General features: G+C 41.4%; 1 protein-coding gene across 7 annotated transcripts in view; it reads right to left on the minus strand.

The window, feature by feature from the left end:
• The window catches only part of Nfib (nuclear factor I B), a 213,224-nt gene that overhangs the window by 42,892 nt on the left and 146,165 nt on the right, over positions 1–24,167 (minus strand). For all 7 annotated transcript variants that reach the window (XM_004631712.3, XM_004631711.3, XM_023715839.1 and 4 more), the window contains 3 exons: positions 20,566–20,634; positions 15,433–15,553; positions 13,019–13,137 (listed from right to left, as the gene is read on the minus strand). In XM_004631712.3, the coding sequence (XP_004631769.1) occupies positions 13,019–13,137; positions 15,433–15,553; positions 20,566–20,634 (309 nt within the window). The remainder of the gene's footprint in view (positions 1–13,018; positions 13,138–15,432; positions 15,554–20,565; positions 20,635–24,167) is intronic.

A 24,167-nucleotide genomic window follows, 5' to 3' on the forward strand; every position in this document is an offset into this window, starting at 1 on the left:
CCAATCAGTCACCATGTGAAAGCCCAGTAAGCGTAAAGAAGTACTGCGCTGCCTAAGCTTTAAGATGCTAAGCAACACCGCTTGGTACCCATCCGGGTGAAGCTCACAGCTCCGCAGAATGGGTGCAGGGAAGATAAAGACGCATTACATAACTGCCACTGCATCCAACACGGGGCTAGATCATAGAAAGAGCTGTTTTTAATGACAGAAAATGAGAGGGGCTAGTTTTTAAAAGGAAGCCGGTGGTGCATTTCTTCAGGGTCTACCCCACGTTTAGATCTAAACTTGAAAGATCAGCCATGGCTTTAAAAAACCAACTGTGAAGTGAGATACATAATAACAGATTACCCCACAAGAGAAAGTTTGAGTAAACAACTGGTAAAATTTAGTTTATTCAGACTTTAGGAGATGTTTAAATAAGTATTTTCCAAAATTAAGCCATAGTGCATCTACCAGCCCCACCGTAAGCTTCGGGCCTGCCCCTCACACCCTCATACGTCCCTCATTACACAGCATCACTTCAGGGGGCTGAAGGCTGAAGCAGAGAGAGACTCACATCAACTCATCCCCAACAAGGTAATTTCACCCACAAAAGAGGGCGGCCTGGAGCACGTGCACGCCCTCCCCGGCAGCAGCTTGCACAAACGGCACTCCAGATGTCTGTCTGTTCAAGGCAGCCCAAGGCAACAATTCTGATCAATTCTAATGTGATAAAATGCTGCAGGGAAAGTGTGCAGAAACGTGTTTACGTCAGCCCTTAATTAAACTGTTGTTCACTTCCAAAGAACCTTAGGAAACACTAATGAGACATGAGTTTTGGCAATTTCTTCATCAAAGCAAAGACCCTTTCCTCAGTCTGTAGCAGCCTGTCATCCAAGTCGCTCCTGGGATAAATGTCACATGGCACTCCCATCACTTAGCCACCTGTTAGCAGAACCTCACTGAAGTCAACTAGGATCTAGGGCAAGCTCGAACAGCCACCTGCACACCTGCCCGCCTGGGACACCTGCTCCTTTTTCACATACAGTAGAGCAATATGTTAGCTTTTCCAATATGCTTGAAGAGAGTAAGGTTACAAATCTGAGTTCTAGAGCTTACTTAGAAAATATACCATTTTCCTTTTTTAAAAAAAAATCGATTCTGCTCCTTCGCTGTTTCAAATGAATTATGTAAGAATACACAGGAATTCTTGAGTTCCTGGAAGCTATTATTTTTAGCATACCACAATGCTAAACTGAAAATCATTAATAATGGTTCAAGCCCTATAATTTAGAAATACCTATTTTTTTTAATCAGGCTAAAAAGTATATTTCCTTAAAATACTTTAAAGTCCAATTCTTCTGCATTTTCCTAAGTTGCTTTCCTTGTCTTCGGCTCATATGTATGAACACATTTAAGTGAATTCCACAGCCACTGACCACACTTACTTATGACTAGTCAGTGTTAAGGTACATTTCATTGCTATATTGCTAAAGGCTTTAAAAGCTACAAACACTGTTAAATATATCTTCTTTGTTTCTTACACTATCAAAATGCTGAACTTTTCACAGGATTACCCCTCTACCACTCCCAATTTTGTTCTGGAAGAAAAATGAAGTCATAATGAGAAGAGTTGGGCCCCTTCTAGTATCCTTGGCCATCTAAGCGACAGAGAGCAATGCGGATCAGAGAAGGAAAGAATGGGTGTGGGGTGACAAGATTTTGCATTTTGTGAAGTATTACTAAGTTGTTAGCCTCTCCTAGTTTTCCAGTTTCCTTTGTAGTTTGGATTTTCATAGATTTCTATAGAGTTTTATAGGTTGACAAAAACTCTAGGGGTTGAGAATCTCTTCAGATACCAAACTTGCTGTTGGGTAGAGGCAAAGATGGTGAGCACACCCATCACTCCATGGAAACTGTTGAGTAACATGCAGCACTACAAATGAAAAGCAAGCTTTGGCTACACTAGAGTACTTCTGCTTTCCATTAAAATGTTGAGCAGACACTAGAAGACAATATAAAAAAGATGAACTCTCCACATAAAATAATAATGTTCCTTGAAATAAATGAACTAATAAGTGAGAAGCTACCAAATCCAGTGTGTGGGATGCGTTCTGGAGCTGAAATCTGGTATTTTTACTTCGGGCCACAAATCAAGAGTCAGTCCAGAGATAAGAACACAGCCTGGGCCTTGCGCCCAGGGAACAAGGAAAGCACAGCGGGTCTGTCATCTCAGGGCTCCTCTCCATCTCACCACTGCTCCTCTCCAGCTGCATTTGCTTTGTAGTAGGCAATGCTGACACCGAGGACCAGGTCAGTTCATTTATGATGGCTCAGAGGTCATGTGAAGTATCACAGCTTCAGAGACTGGGTCGGAGGTATGTCCTGCCTGCCTGTTACTTCAGAACCTAGCCCAATGCTTTGATGTATTTATTTGTGAGTTCCTCTGTGGAGACTGAGAGCCCATTCTTATTTTAACAAGTTTCACCCACAGATAAAGGAGTGCTGTTGCTAAGTGTGCTCTGGAGGAGGAAGAAAGCAGAGAGAGACTGGGAAGGCCTTTACCTGAAAGCTGTACACACTGCCCGGATCCTATTTCAACTCCTCCATTTCCTGCACAGTAAAACACAGCTAGCCAGGTGCCGAGGGAGAAGAGATGTGGTGTGATCCCTGCTGGCATATATATATATATATATATATATATTCCCCCCCCCCCAGAAGCAGGGATTGAACTCAGGCCCTTGCCAGGGAAGCGCTTATTCCACTGAGCCATCTCCCCAGCCCCTTAAATGAAATATAAATGACAAAAAGAGGCGCAAGGATGTAAAGTCACAAGGCCACAGAAATGTTCTCTAAGTAAACTACAAGGACGTACTTCAAAACCACCGACAGAGCCATGTGCTGTGTTTAAATTACTGCTCACGTGACAGTGGCACTAGGTCATTCGTGCAGGACTACTGGGACTGTAAATCACTTAGATCTTTTGGATGCTGTAACAGTAGTTACCAGAAGCCTTAGAAATGCTCAGGAATATTTATGTCTTCAAAACAAATTCAGTGAGCTTCTCCTGGGTGACCTGTGGCAACCAACACGCTAGCAGCTGGGTCCAGGGAAAAGAACTAGATAGGACTGGGCTCGGCAGTTTAGAGAAAGACTGTGTGGAGTGATGTTTACTGCATGTTTCTACAGTCAGTCCCTGACTTGGAAGCTCCAGCTGCGAACTTTCAGAGGTACACCGTGTAAGAATCACTTCTTCAGATTATGAACAAATCCAGTTTATGAGCATTCTCCCAGAACAGAACTTGTTCATACTGTAATGTGAAAGCCCAAAAGCTACCTAAAACTCCATGTGAAAAGCACAAACTGAAAGCTGTATGGAATTACCAAATGGCAGCACATCACGCAGTTACTATGAAACATGAATGGAAAGACAGGTAATACTATAAATGAAAAACAACAAGGAAAATAATTTACAAAATAGCATATATCATATAAGGCCAATTTGGTGTCAAAATGTAAGAATTAGAATATATAAAAAATGCAGAGAAAAAATATATAGAAAACAGACTAACATAATATAGTCAAGAACTGACAGAAGTTATCTCTATGAGATGAGGTTATAAATAACATTATTTATTTATTTATTTATTTATTTATTTTTCTTATTCTTTTGATACAGGATCTCGCTATTCAGTCTGGACTTGTAGTGATTCTCCTGTTCCAGCCTCTCAAGCACTGAGATTATAGCTGTGAGACACCATGCCTGGGTTTGGGGACCGGAAGGCATGTGGTACTGGGGATCGAATCCGGGTCCTTGCGCTTGCCAGACAGGCACTTAGACTGTCAAGCTATCTCACCAGTCTGATGAGATTATAAATATTTTTCTTATTTACATCTGACAGTCCGCTTTTCCAAATTTCCCACAAGTAACCATTATCATAAAAATTCTAAAAAACATATTTTGGGAAAAATGCTCCCGATAGCGCCACAGAATATTACAAATAATTTTCAATATTGAGTTAATAACACTGGGTCTGGTTACATCTTCAATATTACACCGTATGGAGGGAATACCATGTGCTACAAAGATGGAAAATGAATGGTTTTAATGTGACAATGGCAATTTAGTTCACTAAAGACAAAACAATGTCTTTTTAAAGTATAATCCAGAGAAGAGACTATCTGAACACTGTTTCTAAGAACGCCTCTGGATGTAAGATCTTACAACTGTGTGGCAAATGTGAATAAGCCCTCCCCACACACTCCCAGTTAACAAAAAGCTCTGAATGTTATGACAAGACATATGGGCTTGATCCAACTACAGGAGTGTGGTGGTGCCACCAGATGATTCAAAGAATAATGAGCTGCCATGTAAAAGGAGTTGCTACACACACGCGCACACGTCACACACTCACGCACACCCCTGTATCACACTCTAAAATAACTAGGAAAAATAGCAAAGTACATCAAGAAGAAAGACAATGTCTCCTTCAATTAGAGTTCTCAATCTCGTAAAAAATTAAATTGGTTCTTTCTTAGAAGATAGAGTAATCTTCGTGCTAAATAAATGAATCCTTTAATTACCGAATTATTGAACTACATTGGACTATATTACTGTATTCCTGAGAAATGCCGCGTGCCAGCTGAAGCTCCTGCAGTAGATGCTGCGCCAAGCAGCGCCAAGCAGCGCCAAGCAGCGTGCTGCCTCAGGCTTCCGTTCCTTAATCACACTGCACAAAAGGGCTCCGGGCTGCACCTATACCCACTGCAGCTAACGCTCACCCCTTTGAAGCTCCAACACACTTCCCAGAGACAGTTAAAAAATTACTGAAGACTGAGGAATGGTGTTAAAAGAACGCATGCTGAATGAACTGCTTTTAAAAACACTTCAAAATGCCTCTGTCCATTAGCAATTTCATTTTAACAGAAACAAGATAGTGTCTGGAGTAATGTCAGTAAACATAATTTGAAAGGAGGGGAAAAACACCAAACAATTATGCAGGATTTGGAGTCTATTTCAGCCACTTATTAAACATCAGCATAGGTAAACAGCTGCTCTCCACCACTCCTCTGGGGAAAACCTCTTGGCCATGGAGGCTTATTAGTGTTAAGTATCTGAGAGCCACGGACTATAAAATAAAATCAATACTGTAACCTTAGCTGTAAAAGTCAGAAAGATACTGGAAGAGTCCTAATTTAACAAGATTACAGATGAGTTTTTAGAGGAGAACATTTGGGAAAAGGGCATGCATTTAGAAACAGGCATGCTACAAGACATCTCAAGGGTTCTGTTGTTAGCATTGCTGTTGTTATCCACAACGGTAACAGGGTTGATTTAACTCATATATTGTTACTTTAGTGGACTTACAGGAAAGTCCTAGGGATTATCTGAAATTTATTTTAAATAAAATCATTAAAGTGAGCCAATAAACTGGCTGAGAAAAATTATGATTCGATGTGGTCTAACAATGTTGAAAAAAATCCTGAAAACTTAAGGTTGTCAGTTCAATGACTCAATATAAATGTGATTGCTCTGCACAATATGTTTCTCTTAATGGAAAAGTTATCAAAACTGGCACAAATTGTGGTGTCTAAGTTAAATCTAAACCTGTATTTTTCCTCAAACAAATATAAATGAAGAAAAAAAAGCACATTCTATCAAGGAAATTACTATGATGGCATATTTATTAACCTAATGGTTTTAGAAATCACGTGAAATTGATCAGTAACAAAACCTCTACTTAGTAATGGACCAATTACATTTGTGAAATAATGTCAATGAAACAGAATATTGTCACAGGATAATGGTCTCCTATTGCTCTGTCCCGAGTCATTTAGAGAAAATAAATGTTGCCGTCTAGCTGAGTTATTTGTCTTCAAAGTGGAAGACACTGATCCCATAACAAGGCTCTGTTATAATAACTCAATCTCTATCAGTCATTTGTTGTACACCAGAATGATACGGGACAGAACATGTTTTGTGAAAATGATTCATTCCTCAGATATGGATAAAGCATTCAATGCCTCCGAGTACACACTGTTACTTATTGACAGTACTCAAAATAAACAAGTAAGTATAATTTAAGAAATGGAAACACTCCTGGATATTCAAGAAGCTCCATGTAAGGACAGTCCAAACACAGTAACTCTTATTCTAAGTAACTCTCATTCAAAATGCTTGGAACCGGAAGTGTTTCAGATTTTGGAATACCTGCGTATACATAATAAGATATATTTTGGAGGACAATCAGGTCTAAATACAAAATTCATTTATGTTTCATAAATACCCCTCACATACAGCCTGAAGGTAGTTTTATGCAATCTTTTTAGTGCGAATGCACTTAAACTTCAGCCAAAGACATGAGGTCAGGTGAAAAATTTTCCCCTGTGGTGTCTTTTAATAAGAAAGTAGGAAAGTAGGGTTTTTCAAAGGATTTTGATGTAAAAATATGCTCCTTTAGCACTTGATGGTAAATACTGAATAAACAGTAGCCTCCAAAGTCAGTAGTATCTTGTTTTCTTCATATACATGTACTTACTGAACATAATTTATGTATCTTCTTCATAAGGAGGAGTGGCTGGTATATACAGAAGTGAGAGCACAAATAATACAAATGGACCATACTTGAGTCTTGTCTCAAACAAAACATACTTTAAGATATACTAGAGAATGTAAACTTAGATTTTCTATTAGGCAACACTAAGGAGTTATCATATTAGTTAAGGTGATAATGGCAAATGTGTGAAAAAAGTATGTCAGAAACTCTAAAATCTTTATAAGCAAATGGCATGATATTTTTAAACACTTTTTAAAAACTAGGAGATACTAAATCCAACAAGATACTAAATCCAACAAGATGGGCAAAGTATTGTTAAAAACTAAAGCCAGGTGATGGTACGTGATGCACTCACTCCGCATTCTCCTCAATATCGGTCACAGCAAAAGCCTTTACAAACTGTGCTGAGCCATTCACTTCAAACTGGCTTTTCACTATATTTAGAATTTATAATTGTAAGCTTTCTCAGTTCTCAAAAAATATAGATAGATGGATAGATAGATCATCACAATTTCGTTTGTCCATTCTTCTAGAATCCAGAACACGAATAAATTCACTTCAATTCTACCATTCTAATTCTACAAGGTCAAACAGAATCTATCAAGAAACCCTTCAAGTAAACAGTCTGTCTGCCAAAACTTGGGAAGTGGAGGTATAATTTTCCTAGTCCACTTTTCCCTACATAAATAAGTTTACATATTGGTTCTCTAGGGAGATTGAGAATAACAGAAAGGGGGAAAATCATTAGTTTTTCAAAAGAAGGTTGTGCTATTAATTAGCCACACACTCTGGACAAGAAAGCCTCTCTGATCCTCAGACCTCTTCGCTATGAAACAAGGAGCTTGAACTGTATCCTACTAAGAGTTCTAGTAATCTGTGATCTATGCCTGCAAAACAATTTCTTACTACATCTGATACTGAGAGTCTAATACCTCACAATACGCTAACTCTAAAAACTACTCCAGATAAGTTTACGTAATGCATGAAAGCATTTGAAATGAAGCCTTTCTTGTGCCTAGTAACTTTGCATAGTACACTATGTCACTGTCTCCCAGGGGTTTCCCACATTCTTATTTTAATCTGTGTTCCATCAATCTGGAGACCCAGCATTTCAGGCTAATTATCTACCATTGTTTTCCAGCAAAATGCTTTATTTTCAAATCATTAAGGCTGCAGGGCACAGAAATATGAGTCTAACCCTTTCACATTAATCAGTGCTGGCCCTTCAAACATGCACAGAAGTTTGCTCCACTTAAAATGCTGTTTCTTATTGTAACACGCAAAACACAGATATTTGCTAATTAGCAGATAAGGTGAAAGATACTGAAGAAAGCCTTGACCAACAATTCGCTCTTTCCTTTATGTTCTACAGATGTGCGTGTTCTGTTCTACCTCAGCAGTCTGTGTCTGGTCGTCCCCCCAAAGCCTCAAGAAAGTTATGGAGGAGCAACCAGTGGCTTGAGGGGCGGGGCCAGGGGCGGGGCCTTGGGAACAGGGCGGGGCCGGGGGCGGGGCCAGCGGGGTGCTAACCGTTAAACTGGCTGGCCTGTGCTTTCTCAGAGATGTGCAGAGGGTCCCCCTGGGCACTGCAGCACCCCAGCCTCTCCTCCAGAGTCTTGAAACCTCCAATAACTGTGAGCTAAATAAATCTTTCCTTTCCTCATTCTGAGTGTCGGGTTTTTGTCCCAGCATCGAGAGAAGAGTAGGCGGCGGTGCAGCTGGAAGGAAACATACACCCCGGTGGAGACGTCTCCCGAGTGTGAGTTCTAATGTCATGCACTGGAACATGGAGAGGCACTTGGAGCTCCTCACCACTGTTTACATGATAAAAGCTCAACAAAGAAATGTAGCAACTGTGCCATCATGTAAGTTTCGAATCAATTCTTCTCCACATTCATCTAGAGTATCTAGATGATTAGATTCCAATTTAGCTTTCAAAAGTACTCTCAAAATTGTACTTACATCAATATAAGCATTGCCAATTTTTCCTAATATGCCAAATTATTGATTTAGTGTAAAGATTTCCCTGATAGTGCATAAAAGATAGGTTAGCTCTAAAGCATGAAGACATTCCCATTTTAATATGTTATACTATTGAATTTCTATAAAAATATTCCTCTATTCAGCAGATCGAGGTCTGAAAACTTAAACATATTTGTGTGTCTAATGCTTATAAAATTCTTGGTATATACAAAACATTTGATAAAATGTTAACTGAGCCAAATCATCTCAAATTCTAAATGTACAGGAATCAATAAGGTTTTATTGCATGGAAGTCTTTTTTTAAGTTATACTTTATGTAAGATCTTAAGTTTTTAAAACCCACCAGATTGAGAAGCTATTAAACTTCTCATGTAGAAATTGCCAACTATGTAATACAAATATATTTACCATATCCTATTTTTCTTACTAAATGTCCATTAAGTGATGTTCTGGGGGGTTTTACTTTCAGACTTTGATGAATCAATGACTATTAGCATGGCAGTGGCAAAGTGACCTTGATAAATGATTGTCTCAGATGCTCAGGCAAATAATTTATTAGTCTGCTAAATTCCTGAGTATTAGAATACGATTGGATTTAGTCTCATGAAAGTAACCTGAATTAGGGAAAAAAAAAAAAAAGAAAACATGCCATCTCTTATCAGAAGTCACAAGGGTTTGTGCCAATGTTTCGTTGGAAAAATGCAACATCTAGGAACAAAGTCTCTGAAATGACTGAAGCAGAAAAATTTTAAAGTAGACAACACACAGTGGAATTTGGAGGGGTCTAAGTGTTGAGATTAAAAAAACTTCAACTTACATATTGCTAACTTAACCTGGGTTTGTTTGTTTGTTTGTTTGTTTGTTTGTTTGTTTTGTGGAACCAGGGATTGAACTCAGGCCCTTGCTCTTGCCAGGCAAGTGCTTGTTCCACTGAGCCATCTCCCTGGCCCCAGTTCTATTTATTTAACCACAAAAATCTTGAAATGATGGGCAGTATTTTAAAAGGTCCTTGGGCTACGTTGCATGTAGCTCAGCTGTAGGAGCCCTCGGCTGACAGGCACGAGAGCCGAGCTCCATCCCCACCACCGAGAGCAAGGGTGCTAGTGGAGACTGACGCAGAGAGGAGAGAAAGACCCGACTCACGGCGAGACTGGTGCAGGAGACACGCCCTGGAGCTCAGGAAGAATGTGACAGCCGTGCCAACTCGGCAGCCCAGAATCGCTGCCTCCTTCCTGGCCTTTTCTATGTCTAAAGAGTACGTATTAGAAATACAAGTTTTACATAACTTAGATATTGGCTGATGAAACTTCTATCACTATTCAGTGAAACTGAGGCAAATTATATCGTCCCCTACCGACTGCCTAACACTACTAAATACTGTTCAGAGCTAAAATATCCATTTCTATATTTTGTAAAATTAGAATTCTTTTTTAATAATTCTTTAAAAATCAGGAAAATGTCACTTTTTTGCATCTTGAAAAGGTAAAGATACAATCAGGTTTTTTTGTAATATACTAAAATAAAAAATAATTTATTACTAAATTATTAAAAACTATATGAACATATGTCGTCACACAAACCTAGAATTTGTATCAATACTTTGCCTAGTGGTAAAAATAAAATAGGTATAATAACCTGATCATATTATGTCACATTTTTGCCAACTTGTAATACATCTCAATGATTTAATTGGAGATGAAGATTGTAAAGGAAAGCAGAGTGTCACATGCTGCCCATAATTTTGTTATTTTTTATTCTTATACAGTATTTCAAAAATCACTTTGTGAAGAGTTGTGGCAAGAATAAATTTTAATGCAAAGTTAAGACTAACAGAGTAAGACATACATCAAGGAACTAATAGTTGATTTCAAGAATTTCTGCCAATTATAATGACAAGCATATCATGATCCTTAAGTAGGGTAGTGTAGGGCTCAATGGGAGGAAGAAATATACAACATCCTGGAGCCCTTAAAGTATCACAGTGGTGCTTAAAATTGCTTTATATAGCTCCCTTTAGGACCTAGAAGTATGTGTAAAAAACATTTGCAGGTGGACAAGAACAACTGTGGGTCATTGTATTTTGCAAATTTTAAAAAAGCAATTTTCTTAGAACTAAAGGATAACACGGGGCCGAGAAGATCTCTAAAGATCAGACCATACGGCTACCACGTTTTCACTGCAGTTGAAGTCTTCCCACCGTGGCTTATGTGCACCAGAGTGACAGAAGGTCTTTTAAGGTTTGCTTGAGAATGGAACATTCTTCCTTACTTTTAATATAATGTGCTTTTACACATTTTCCCAATAATTCTAGACATCCTGACAATAGAAAATCACCTAGACTATGCAACGATTTTACAAAGAGAAAGAATGACAGTTTCCCTTCCACTTTTCAAAAATGTTTTATAATGTGATTTGGAATCGGCTTTATTGAATAGGCTGAAAGAGGAATCAATCTGTACAGAATGACGCGCTCTATAATAAAGAACACCTACACTTCTGAACAATGCATTCAGTCCCACACATTCACAATGTTATTATTATTACCACCAGACTCTTTTCCAGAATAATTTTCTGACAGGGAAAATACAGCTCTGTTTAAATTAAACTGACAATGTCAGTAAAACAAGCAATAAAATATAAAAGGTTGAGGGTTTTGTTTTTATTCACACTTCTACAACTCAAAAAAGTCTGTATTATTTCTTGCCTGCACTCATAAACCTGGAGTTCTTCCTAGTAGGCTCATTTATCCCACACGTTACTGTGTCCCTGCTGCCTACTGTGTGTTGGTCACGTTACGTGCTGCTTTCGCTGGTGGCCGAGACACTGCAGGAACGTGGCTTCACCACGCAGAGTGCACGGCTAGTCTCACAAATAAATATGTAAGTGTGTACTACGAGCACAAGGACCAACCCTTTGTTCCAAAGGGCAAAACTAGCAAGAACTACGTGAGTCTGGAATCCTTCAGTGTAAGTGGGCCTGCAGGATGAGAATTTACTAGATGAAGAGTTGGAGGACATTCCGGAGGGCTGGTTTAAAAGAAGGTCCTGCTGCACATGGCTTTTCCAAATCCAGGTCAAGTGGCACCTGCAGGTGGCAGGAGGAAGAGCAGCAGGAGGGGACCCGCAGGGGCAGGCAGAGGCAGGCGGCTGCGCAGGAGGGAGCCCCGATTCCTGCCTGGAGTGGCAGGAAGTCAGTGGAGGATGTGAGGAAGGGAGCCACAGGATGGGATTTGTCTGGGAAGGATGGCGTTTTCCTACTGAAGAAAAACGTGGGGGAGGTTCTCAACAGCAAACCTCCCCAGCTGATTTTCAAATCCTCCATAAAATGACTCGTCACCTACTGTCCCCGCCCTTTGCACCACAACATCAGCACTGCAGTTGCTGCACGTAACCTTGTCATGTGTGCTTCTCCACTCAGCTGGGGCTGTGCCTTCCTCAGTCCCTCTCCATGGAACTCACGTCCACACTCTGACCCCTGACTTGTTTGTAAGTTAAAAAGTACACCCTGCTAAAGGAGGGCCAACTGACTCAGTTGGATTCATCCATGAAGCTTTTCTGCTGTATTTTAAATGTTATATCACTCAACATAAAAATCCTGAGAAACAACAATAAAGAAGGGTCCTGATAAGGGACTCATTGGGCCTTGACTCCTGAGCCTCAGAATTATTTGCTAAGATCACTGAAGACACAGACCGCACTCCCCATATCCACACCCAAGTCATGGGCTAAAAACCACTGTCAAACAGCATCTTTGTATTTTTAAACACAGAACTTGAAAGACAATTTTGAATACATTTTTATAGAACTGATATCAAATCTTACTCGTACACATGCATACACATTGACAAAACAGCAGTGAATTCAGTCTTCTATTTCTATGATGAAGACTTCCCTCCAGCTGTAGGGAAGAGCCCAGGTAGCCTCCACAGACTTTCAGAAGGAAAATGAGCTGTATCAAACCCCCGGAAGTTAAGCAGCACCCCTTTCCTCACTTCTGCTTCATCCAGAAGCTGCTCTGAAATGTGAGTGGATCAGACACTCTTTGGGTTCCACCGACTTCAAAAGGGAACTGTGGCTTTCTTAACTGAGAACCTTCAGTGCCCAGTGGCCTACAGCTTAACTCCTCTCCTAGACATCTGCAGAGAGGACCAACTGGACACAACTGAATCCTGGAACTTGGGATTCTACCCCCTCTCACCAACTGTACGGACAGACCACCATCAGCCACATACCTCTGGGGGGGCCTCAAGGGTCACTCTAAAGTAGTCTAAGAAAATATGCAAAAAATAAAGATTTTTATGGCTCTGATAATATCTGACTAATGTGTCTTAAAAATAATTTTATGTTATCTATTATTTTTCTATGCTCTTTAAAAAAATGACTAAAATTATTTCATGAAGAAAATGTAACCCATATTAGTTCCACTATGACAACATGACAAAACTTACAACAGGCCCACACTCCACCCCACCACCCTGGAAGTGCCCGCTCCTCACCCACCTTGGTCTCTTTCATGCCATGTTCGACTCCCAGCAGCTGGTGAATTTGGAGAGGGGTAGAAGTCTCCTGTAGGACTTGGTTCCATATTTTCATCTATGGATATAGTTTTGGGTCTTTTGCTGTCAAAATATGATGATTATATGTAGATATGCATCAACAGAATTTCTCAAGATATGTAGCACTTAAAACTAAATGACTTAAGATTCATAACTGCAAATTTCCAGATACCAGTAATCAAATAATCTTTCAAAGTTGGTGAATACTGAAGACATCAACAAGAATAGCGCACATTTCTAGTATTGTGTACCACAGAGTATACTGCCGTATGCAACCCTACATAGATGATGTTCATTCAGTTTACATTTTCCACTGTTCTTCCAGAGGAAGTTCATTCCTGGTGAACTCACTAACACTGCGCTGGCTACACTTGGCTTCTGTGTGACTGCCCACAGTGCTCCCTCGCATAGCACCCACCATGACAGTGTAATTCCTTCCTATTAATTCAGAGAAAAGATAACAGAACACAGTAGAACAAGGGCTTGGGCAGTCTTAAGTCTTGACTAAGCCATATATTAATTCTTAATAGTAAGCTCCTTAGGCTTTTTAACCTTAGTTTAATCATCTGTAAAATGGAAATAAGAGAAACTACTTCAAAGGGGGATGGTTGAGAAGATTAAATGAGTGATTAATTATAAAGCTCTTGGTTAAGTGGTTGGCATTTAGAAGATACTTATTAAATATTAAATATTATGACCATTAACCTATACTTAATAACAATAATAAATTTTATAATACTTAACTGATTGCAAACTTTCGTATATTCTTTTGTATGTTTTCCTTAAAAAGTAAGGTTACTGATCTTTCATTCTTCAGGTATATCATGAAAATATTAGCAAATCTGAATTAATGTACTTTTGTGATGACACATGTATATTAATGAGCAAAACATGTTTGTTACTAATTATTAAAGGGAGTAAATAGCTATAGCAAAGTAAGGCACGGACCACGCTGCTTGATACACTTGCTTTTTGTCTTCCCACTAGCACCCACTTTATTGTAATTATGAAAATGAATTATTTTAACTCAAAATTTACTTCTACTTTTATCAGTAAGAACTGAAAAACATGAAGGATTCTGTTGAGACCTGAAACGTGGCCTCTGCCGTCTCCGCTGGCAAGGCGCCCGCCGCCTCCTCGCCTCCTCTGAGCAGCCTCTCTCTTGCCCAAACCTTTGCACCACACTCCTGGCCTCCTGGAGCTACCAGCCCCCCACCACCCAGTAAAACGGTGAGCCGACCTGAACCCCTCCTCGTTTACGTGCCTACGACATGAAAAGGAATTATCTCTCAAAATGTTCACGTTTGCAGCTGATAAAAACTAAAAAGCATACCTTTACCTTTAAGTTGACTTTATGCGGCGATAATAAGTACAGCGCCGCAGGACTTCAGAAGTCCTGTGCATGAGCCGCCCGCGTCTTTTAGTAAACAAGGGGACACAGGTGGACGGATTCAGCGATCTCCGCGGCCACGGCCGGCCGCAAGGCGGGCTCCTTGCACCTCCGCCGGCCGCCGCCGCCGGCCCTCCCTCGCGCTCCACCCTCAGCACCGCGATTAGCACCGCGATTAGCACCGCGATTAGCACGATTAGCACCGCGATTAGCACCGCGGCTGAAGCCGGTCACTGCGGTCCGCGGCAAACCGCGCAGACCGAATCATACTTCCTTTAGTCTCTTCTAAGGCAGCTAAAGTTTGAACTAACATTTTTAAACTTTTCTTGAATTTAATTCTTCCCTTTGTGAGTCGTCAGAACAATGACAAACTTAAAATGAGGCAGAACTTATTTTCAAAAGGAAGTAACAGAAACATGTTTTTAAGCCTTGTTTACTCTGACGGCCACAATGTGACACTGGAGGAGCAGGAGCTGAGGCCTGTGCTGACGCAGCAAGCGAAATAAACACTCGCTATTTACATTTTAAGTTCAGAAAAACTATGTTTAAGACCTTAACATGTCTGAGATAATCTTAGGTAATAAAATGAATTGTCTTGATACACAATCTAACTGTACAAAAATAGTTTTCCACAAATGACATGAACTTGGCCTTAATTTATGAACCTACACACAGAATACCACATCTTGTGCAAAAGCAGTTAACTCCCATTGTTGGCAAATCTGTTTTCATAGTTCCTTCCTCCTCACCCCCCAAACGGTTTTAAAGTAGAGCAGTAATTAATTTAATTTTCAAATATCAAAATAACATATACTAGGCAGGATTAGGTAGAAACTCTTGTCTCCCCCCAGCCTGCCCTCTAGCCCCTCCTCCCCCCTCCCCTGCCCTTCCTCTCCCCTTCCCATCCCCCTCCTTCCTCCCTCCCTCCCCTGTCCCCTGCCCACATAGCTGCATAGCCCTCTCCCTACCTGCTTGGTGGAGAAGACAGTGACCTCTGCAGGTTAACCCCGGAGTTCATGTCATGATAGTACGGCTGGCTCGGGATTTCTCCAATTGGAAAATTGACTCCAGTTCCCTGGGTTATGGGTGCTGAGAAAGAGAGGGGACACCTTGAGGCTGACGGCCGTACCCAGATGTAAGAACTTGGTGCCTTCCAGGACCTCAGCCTGGAAGAGGAGACTCCCCTTAGAGTACCTAACACCCGAGTGGGTCTGCGGCCCACTTGCACACTGGGGACATGGTCACTGTGCAGCACAGCGCCCTCTCTGCCCAGCGCTGCACACACCGACATGTGCTAGGCGTCCCCGCATCTGTCACCACACTGCCCAGAGAGCCTGGGGGCTGAGGAAAGCAGGATTCCTCCTCCTCACACCCAACAGGCTGCTTTGGATTGCACCAAATCACAGCGAAAGAAATACAGGACCACTTCTCAAACACATACCAAAGATCATTTCTCTGTAATATCAATATTAGAATGGATTAAAAGCCAGATATTTATAATCACTTGATATAATTATATTAGGACACGTACATAAATAAAATTTACAAAGACGACATAAATGTCACGGATTTTTCTAAAATAGTCACGTTTTATGTACGAGTGCTAACTGTGATTTTACTGAATAGCTATGCTTTTGCTTATTTTTAAAAATTTTTATACCACATTTAAAATATTCTTGTGGGACTTTTTTTTAACAGAATTGGGGATTGGATTTCATATTTTAATATTTTAGCTTATAAATCAAGAAATCTTTTGTTTGCCAATACAATATGAGCTAACGTTTTTATAAACAAGTATTTTTTGTACAATGATTACATCAGCCCAAATTTTTAAAATTTATTTTTATACATCTGGGAAACAGTATATTATGTTACAACAAGCAGCATACTGGGAAATAGTCTTCTGGTCCAACCTCGGCTGGCATGGAAACTATTTACCTCAGTTTCCTAAACTGTAAAATGGGAAGAATAATAATACTAACATCAGATACAATTACTTTGATAATGAAATGAGGTAAGAGGTGGTTAAAAACTCAGCATCATGCCTCGTACATAAAAGGTGCTCAATAAATCCGAGTTCCTTTCCATCTTTCCTTTCTCCCTCCAATTTCTTTCCTATAACAAGGACAGAAAAGTTTAGAAAATGTGTGAAAAGTAAATGAAGCAATAAAAATGAACCTGTTTTCTGACACTGGTCCACTGCAAAGTTACATCCACTTTTGTCAAGTATTCCAAAGGACAAAAACTCATTTCAGTAACCCTACCATTAATAAACATATTGGGCAGCAAATCAGGTAAGTGAAAACATGCTAAGAACATGTAAGTACAAGGATAACGTTGATTATAATAAAGATGCTCAAATTAATAGCACACTTCTGGCTTTGCAGGACAAGGAATCCAGCAAAGCTTGAATGGTCAGAGCAGTCTGTGGAAACCTGCTGTCCGGCTCTCTCTCTACTGTGGAGAATGAGGCCATTCTTCCACAAGGGTTTACTGAGGAACAACAGCCAACCCAGAGACCAACCGCAAAGCGGAGACCCAGGCAGGCCGAATCACTGGACCGCGTCCAGCGCCCACCGGAGGAGTGTCTTCTCCTCTGGGCTCTCAGAAGCTAATGGCAGAGTGTTCCAGGCTTGGCAACAAACCTCCAGACCTCGAACTTCACTCTAAGGACACATAATCCACTTAGCTATCTCTCCCTGCTTCCTCCAATTAAACAGAAAATTCCAATGGAAACACAGGTTTTCAAGAAAACTTCAACTACAGAGTTTTTAAGAAATGTCATAAATGCATCCGTTATTAGCTGAGTTGTATTTTAGAATCAGCTAGGCCATGATTAACTTCAACATTACTTTCAGGAGAGTACGATCAGGAGGTACATCCTTCACTGGAGAGAGGTAAACAAGGAATATTCAATAAGTATCTATTTTTCTTTACTAAAGATATTACGGATCAATATTAAATGTTACACAGTAAGTCTCAGGAGCATTTATTCCATTAGATTGTTCATTCTACATAACTTCCTTTTGCACAGAAAGATATTTATATGCAATGTGTACTGATGGCTTAAATTGGCTGGACAGCTAAGATGTAGGTATGTTGGTTGTGGCTTCAGGTACACCAGAGGTTAAAAACACGTGAGGTAAGAAATTCCACAGTGACCACATGCTTAAAAATGGGTTATTAGGTGCACGTTCCACTGAAATCAGGGAATCTGCTGGAGTCAGGCATTTGAGAAGCTCAGAGGCTGAATAATCTAACGACTGACCGCAGCAAGGTACAAACTGGAGACCTGAGTGAGTAACGGGAAGCTTACTGGTTATGCTCTGGAAACTATGCACGCATCCATTTAGAATACCCCAATATTTTAGGCAATGCTTTATAATTTCATGTATCAACAGTGAACACACATTTCTTGGCCATAAAAATGCTGGCTGTCACTGGAGTAAAGTGATAATGTAAAACTTCTTCAGGAATGTTGGTTTTGTTTCTAAATTTTGTTCCAGAAGGATCACTCCAGAATATCAAGCAATCAAAAAAAATAATTTCTACATATGTACACTATAAAAACTTAGCATGTATTCTGACAGGAAGGGGGAGATTACAGAAAGGGACAGCGGCCTGGAAACATGGCCAAACCCCTGAAACTGCACACGTCTGCCTTTAGCAGGAAGGACAGCATGTGAGAAGACCAAGGCTGGGTCCGGTCTTCCTCCCCAAAGCCCGTGGAAGAACACAGAAGACTGGAGGTCACATTAGCACCTGGCCAGAGAGCACAAGGACCCAAGCTGAAAGCTGCAAAGTGCCTTGAAAAGGTCGCCAAGGCCCTCTCAGAATTGCAGCACCAATGAATCTCGGATTCTCTGGGTGAGAGGGCAGCCCTCAATCTCTCTTATTGTTCTCCTCATTCCAAAAGCTGGTTCTAAATTAACTTTCAAGATGGAGATAATATCGTTCAGCAAAGAGATGCCCATTCGAAAACTAAATAGCTTTATTAGCAAAAGTCAACACACACATTAGAGGGTCAGATGACAGTAAAACCCTGAGGAAAGAACCATTAACACAGCGGAACCTCAAGAAGGCAGAATTAGTGATAAGAAGGAGCATAAGGGTCGTGCTAACATTGATGTTGACTTAGCAAACTCTTATTTCATAAACAATGAAGTTCAATTGTGTAAACAAGATTATGATGTGATTATTTTAAAACACTTAGGAGAATAACTTCTCAAGCATTTCAGAGACACCTATTTACATGTGGAGGAGAATATAAATGTTTGCAGAATAAATTAGCTAAGGAATGAATATGGATAATTAATGTACTAATTACAAATCAGTAATGTTTGTTATAACAAGTAACCTAAAAACCTCTAAGAAATGACAGTATGAATTAGAAATGAATGAATGAAGTATGTTACGTTTACCTTATTTTTTCTGCACTATTGCAGAAAGGTATTTTTAGTCTATTTTTTATGTTTGAAATTCAGATTTTTCAAAATTGCACTCTGGGAATTAGAAGGTTCCAAAGTGGCTCTCCTCTGACAGCACTTAGCATAATGCTGCCCATAAGGAGGCCCTAATAAATACTTCCTGACAGACGACTCTGCTGCCCTTCGCGTAAGAATGAAAACACATTGTGGAATTTAGAGGTACAAAGTTAAGCAAATACTCGTCTGTGCCATCTCACTGCAGCGGCCTGGCCTTCTGGCTCAGTCACAGCAGGCAGGCTCGAACACAGACCCTCAAGCTTCCCCGCTCTTACGCGGACGGCACGGAGTGTGGCAGCAAAGACGCCAGGTGGATCCTTTTCCAAGTCAAAATGAAAAGCGTTCCAACACTGGAGGCCTTTATATATCGCGCATGGATCTGGGCTGCTGCGATACAGACTTTATTTTTATCTCCTGCAGACAGCCGACTTCTGGTCAGACACTTGCTATCTGCCCAAGAGCTTTGCCAGCAAACAGAGGTCTTGTGCCTGTGTCTCTTACGGTGAAAAGCATGCTGCTCTGTGCACTTCTGAAAGCGGAGCTACTTGAGAAACTGCAGTGGAAAAGGCTTAGTCACCTACTATCGTAAAGATTCCTTCTGGAAAAGGGCTCTGAAGAATTGCTGATTTGGATTCTCTAGCTCTTTCCTTCCCTCCCTCCCTTGTTTTTAAATTTGGATTGTTATAATACTTGTTCAGGATCTCCAAGGTGACCCAAATGAGGAACAGGACTTAAATGAAGATCAAAAAGTATCACCTCATTGTCTGAATAGCATCATCCTGAATTGTGACATCTTCTGTTAATACATCAGGTTAAAACATTTTATTCAATGTTACTCTAGCAACCTGAACCAGAGAAAGGAGCAGAAGCAATCAGCCCCCTCCTTTGAACATAATCAATACATTAAGATCTATAGCCAAGGTACATTTGCACTCACTAGTAATACACGAAAGAGCTGACCAAGGAAATTTCTCCGTCGCTTAGGTAGCTAGCCAGGTGAGCTTAGCCTAGAAAAATCTGAGCCGCCTGCCAAGAATGGGATCCCAGGTAAGGGAGCCAGTTAAAACAATTGCACATTGTTTTGGATAACAATGCTTTCTATCTATATCCAGCCGCAATCTGTAAAGTTAATTTCTGCATCCCTTTCCACTCCGCGTGCTAGTGTGCATATCCTGTACATCTCCAAGCCCCCACCAAAACATCAGTAAAATGCAAAAGCACTTATCTACAGGAAACTTATGTGGGTTATCATAACAACACAGAGTACATTTAATTAATCACACTTCCTTTGATATAAATGACCATCTATGGTCACAGAGAGAACTGAATTAAATGAATGCTGGTAACATGGCAACGAGAGCAAGCTAAAAATTAGTTTTGCACAAAGAAAGTTTTGATGACTGGAGTGTAGGTTAAGAAATCAGGTATACTCACATATGATTTATTCAATGATTGAGGATTTTATTATCATTTATGTGCTGACCAAGTGAGCACTGATTGAAGACTGTAAAACTTAAATTTTCCTAGCAGTCATTCTTTGTATTGTATTTAAGGCTAAAATAGAAAATATTTTGCATTGTACTATATACTTCAACAATAAGAAAATGATTTACTTACTTCTGGATACCCTCACAAGTTCTGACACGTTGAAGACTCCAGATTTTACAAAACTGTCCTCCAGGTATCCTGAAAATAAACAGAGGGGAAGAGGATCAACATAAGCATGAAGATTCTTTAAAAAATCCATTACATCGTAGAATTCGTTCATTTTTAGACCAAAGGTTAGATCAAAAACTAAGAAGGGTTATAATAAGGGCACATAAAAGCAAAACTCTTGTGAATGCTAGCCTGTTTAAACAAAGGTAAAATGTTTAGATGCTAAATAAACTGCCAAGAAATTTCTTTCTTTCTAAATACATGAAGCACTTGGTGTGGTTTTACTTCCATGACCCACGCACAGCGAATGGAGGGTCAGGACACTGGGAATGCACCGACTCCAGAGCGCCTGGTAGGCCGACTACCCATGTAAAAGGGGGAGGGGGAGCAAAAGGAAAACCACAACCACAATTAGCACTTTGTTGGAAGTACTTCAAAGGTCTCTGGAAACCACTGTTCTTTCACGAATCCTGGCCTGATTAAAGCCAGCGGAGCTGCTGGGACTCCCACTCCCAGGCTGCTCCGGGGTCAGGGCACAGAGGCAGAGCCTGCACGCATGGTGGACACTTCCTACGGCAAGCTGTTCTGTGCACCTTTACTCGACCCTGCTTGAGCAATTCAAGTGCTCTACCTCCTCTCACTACTACTCCTTGTACCCCTTATTTCAAGAACTGGACGTTTTATGCAGCAAGTGACAGTGAAAGCCACTTGACTCTTATGTAACATGGAGGCACTGGGTCCACAGGGACTGTGAACCGTACTTCAGGAGCCCAAAAAGTGTCCCATGAACAGCAACAGCCCCATGTCCTTAGCCACATCAAGGGGCCGCATACGGTGAGGAGGGCCAAATTCCTTGGAAGGTGGGATACAGCTTCCTTTCTGCTGCCTCGGGGAGCAAGTAAGAATGGTCTGAGAATCTGCAGAACTGAAATAGGGGGTGAGGGGTTTAGACTGCAAGAACTGGCAATTTGGTTGATTTCATAGAAGTTTTAGGGCTGCCTGAGGTATCAGACTCAGCATGGGCTGGAGACATGTGGATGGGCTGGCAAGACAGCCCTGGGGCCAGAATCCAACCTTGGTGTCCTCGGCACCTTGGCCACGTTGCTGGACCTCTGTGTGCTCCATGCTCCTCAGCCCTAAGTTAGTGATGATACAATCATCTAATCTGCCTGACAGAGTGGCTGTGACTGCAGAGCTAAAAGGAGAAAACCCATGGTAAGCACTGGTTAGACATGCTGAGGAGGACCAGCCAGAGAGCCAGAAATCAGCCACACGCTGGATTACAGACATGCACTGCAAACATTCCTGGAGTTTTTGTAAGTATTTAGAAAATTTGCCAGAACAGAAATCACGACATTGCTTTCAACCACACACAGCATGAAAAGAAGGAACACCATTGAACTGGCACCCGCGCTGCCCGGCTGAGAGCACGCAGCTACCTGCGCAGCTTCGCCCACCTGCTTCCCTTCAGAAGCACAGCAGAGAAGGCGTGGGGAGGAGAAGATGCAAGATCCCCGTTAGGGACACACTTAGAGCACATACGAAGCCATTACTCTGAAAACAAATTTTGAAAAAGAGTAACAACAAAATGTCCCCACTTGATTTACTTCTATTTTAAGAAACTCGAGCAATCAGTTTTGCACCAGCATAAATTCATTTCAGTGACTTCCCAGAAAGTTCTACAGAACCAAAACCATACAAAGTTCTAAAAGTCATGAATACAAAAAAGGGCTAATTTACCACCTTTTCTTCTATGAAAAAGAATGATGTTTGTCATCTTCTAGACCAGTAAGTTACTGCTATGAAGATTTTTCTTTTTGTTAGTTTTAAAGCCTAGCTCATTACTTTATACACAGTAAACTCAACAAAGCAAATCTGTAGAAAATATAATATATAGCAAATAAATAGAAAACCTTTAGCTCATTGATTTCATGAGACAAGGTCAACTGGTCGCTTGCAATGCCTGCCCCCGCATCCCCCTTGGCACCCCTAACTAGACGCACTTCCTGCTCACCCTGCTCCCGTCTGTTAGCAGCCACCTCCACCTCTGCCCCCTGCTCCTTCCTCCTCTTCTATTCCTTCCTCCTGGGTCTGGCCAGAAACAATCTCTTTTTGTTTTGTTTTGTTTCCACAGAATAGGGGATTGAACTCAGGCCCTTGCACTTGCCAGGGAAGCACTTATTCTACTGAGCCATCTCTCCGGCCCCAGAAACGATCTCTTTCCTCTGACTCTAACCACACCTAGTTTGGAATGACGACTCCTCAGAGCTGCTTCCACAGCCTGCGCTTCTTCCGGATGATCGGCTCCCACCCTAAGGGCCGAGGCTTTCCTGCATCTCCCCTCCGAGCCTCAACAAGGAGTTCGCTGCCCACATAGCAGGGAATTACTAAATGAACACAGGACACAAATTTAAGACTTCGCTTGGTAAAATCAGGCCACAAACCACCAACTCAGGAATTCCATGACGATGTGGATATGGGGCCTTACAAGTGACAGGCAGCACCTTCTCCGCGGCCACTCGCTAGCACTTAGGGGAGCAGGACGCTAGGCCCCTAGGCAGCAGCAAGAGTGTGACACGGCTCTATCCTGACCCAGCCCTCCCCGTGGCCTTCAAGACCAAGTAACACCCAAAGGCCCTGAACCATTTCAATAGCTGGAGCTCAAAAATACATGAAATAAACTCCTAAGTGAGTAGCTGCTGAACATCCAAATATGTGGATTACACTGCACGCAGTGCACGCTTCAGCATGTAGATCAACGAGGTTTGCTTTTATCTTACACCCGGGAGCAGTCCGTCAGCCAGAGAGCCATCTACTTCTGGTCCCACAGATAAAGATAAGCAGGATCTACTAGGTCTCACATCTCTCCTTGACCAGGGAAGGCCATGCAGAGTGTGCCAGGCCGTCTCTCCAACTCAAGTTCTAAGAATCCGAAATCTACCGGGAAAGCTGAAAGAGATTTCTTACTAAATCTATGAAAATATTTTTTCTTCTCCTTTTAAATTTCTTATAACTTTTTTTTTTTTTACCAACTTTCCACACGTATATCTAAACAACTAATTTGAACACAACAAAGTATAGGATAATGATGACCAAGAAAAGCCATTTTGGCCAGTGATGACACAGGATTTCGCGCCTACGTGGTGTACAGAGGGGCTTCAGTGAAGGGAGGATTTCTAGGACAGCGCTAACGGCCAGCGTGAGTGCTGGGGATGGCCATGGGCTAGCCGGCCTGGGCGTGGATGGGAATGGGGCAGGGGCAGGGGGCAGCAGAAGCAGGAGCAGAGGGCCACTGCCTGCATGTGCCTTTGTGCACAGCATCCAGACTTCACTGCACACACCTGACCCAAGACAAAGTGAAGCAAAGAAAGACACACGGGGTGTCACAGGGCTTGGCTAGCTAACTAATGCTGCTTGCTTTGGGACGGGTAAGGGAAACAATGCCTAAGGACTTGCAAAGTACCTGGAAGGACCTGGCAACAGACGAGGAGCCCTGCAGGAGCATGGAGGCGTGGGCTCAACAAGAAGGGCACGACTGCTAAAAGAAACCCTTCTATAGCCTC

Source organism: Octodon degus, unplaced genomic scaffold (genome assembly GCF_000260255.1).
Source record: "Octodon degus isolate 3935 unplaced genomic scaffold, OctDeg1.0 scaffold00044, whole genome shotgun sequence".
Lineage (NCBI taxonomy): Eukaryota > Metazoa > Chordata > Mammalia > Rodentia > Octodontidae > Octodon > Octodon degus.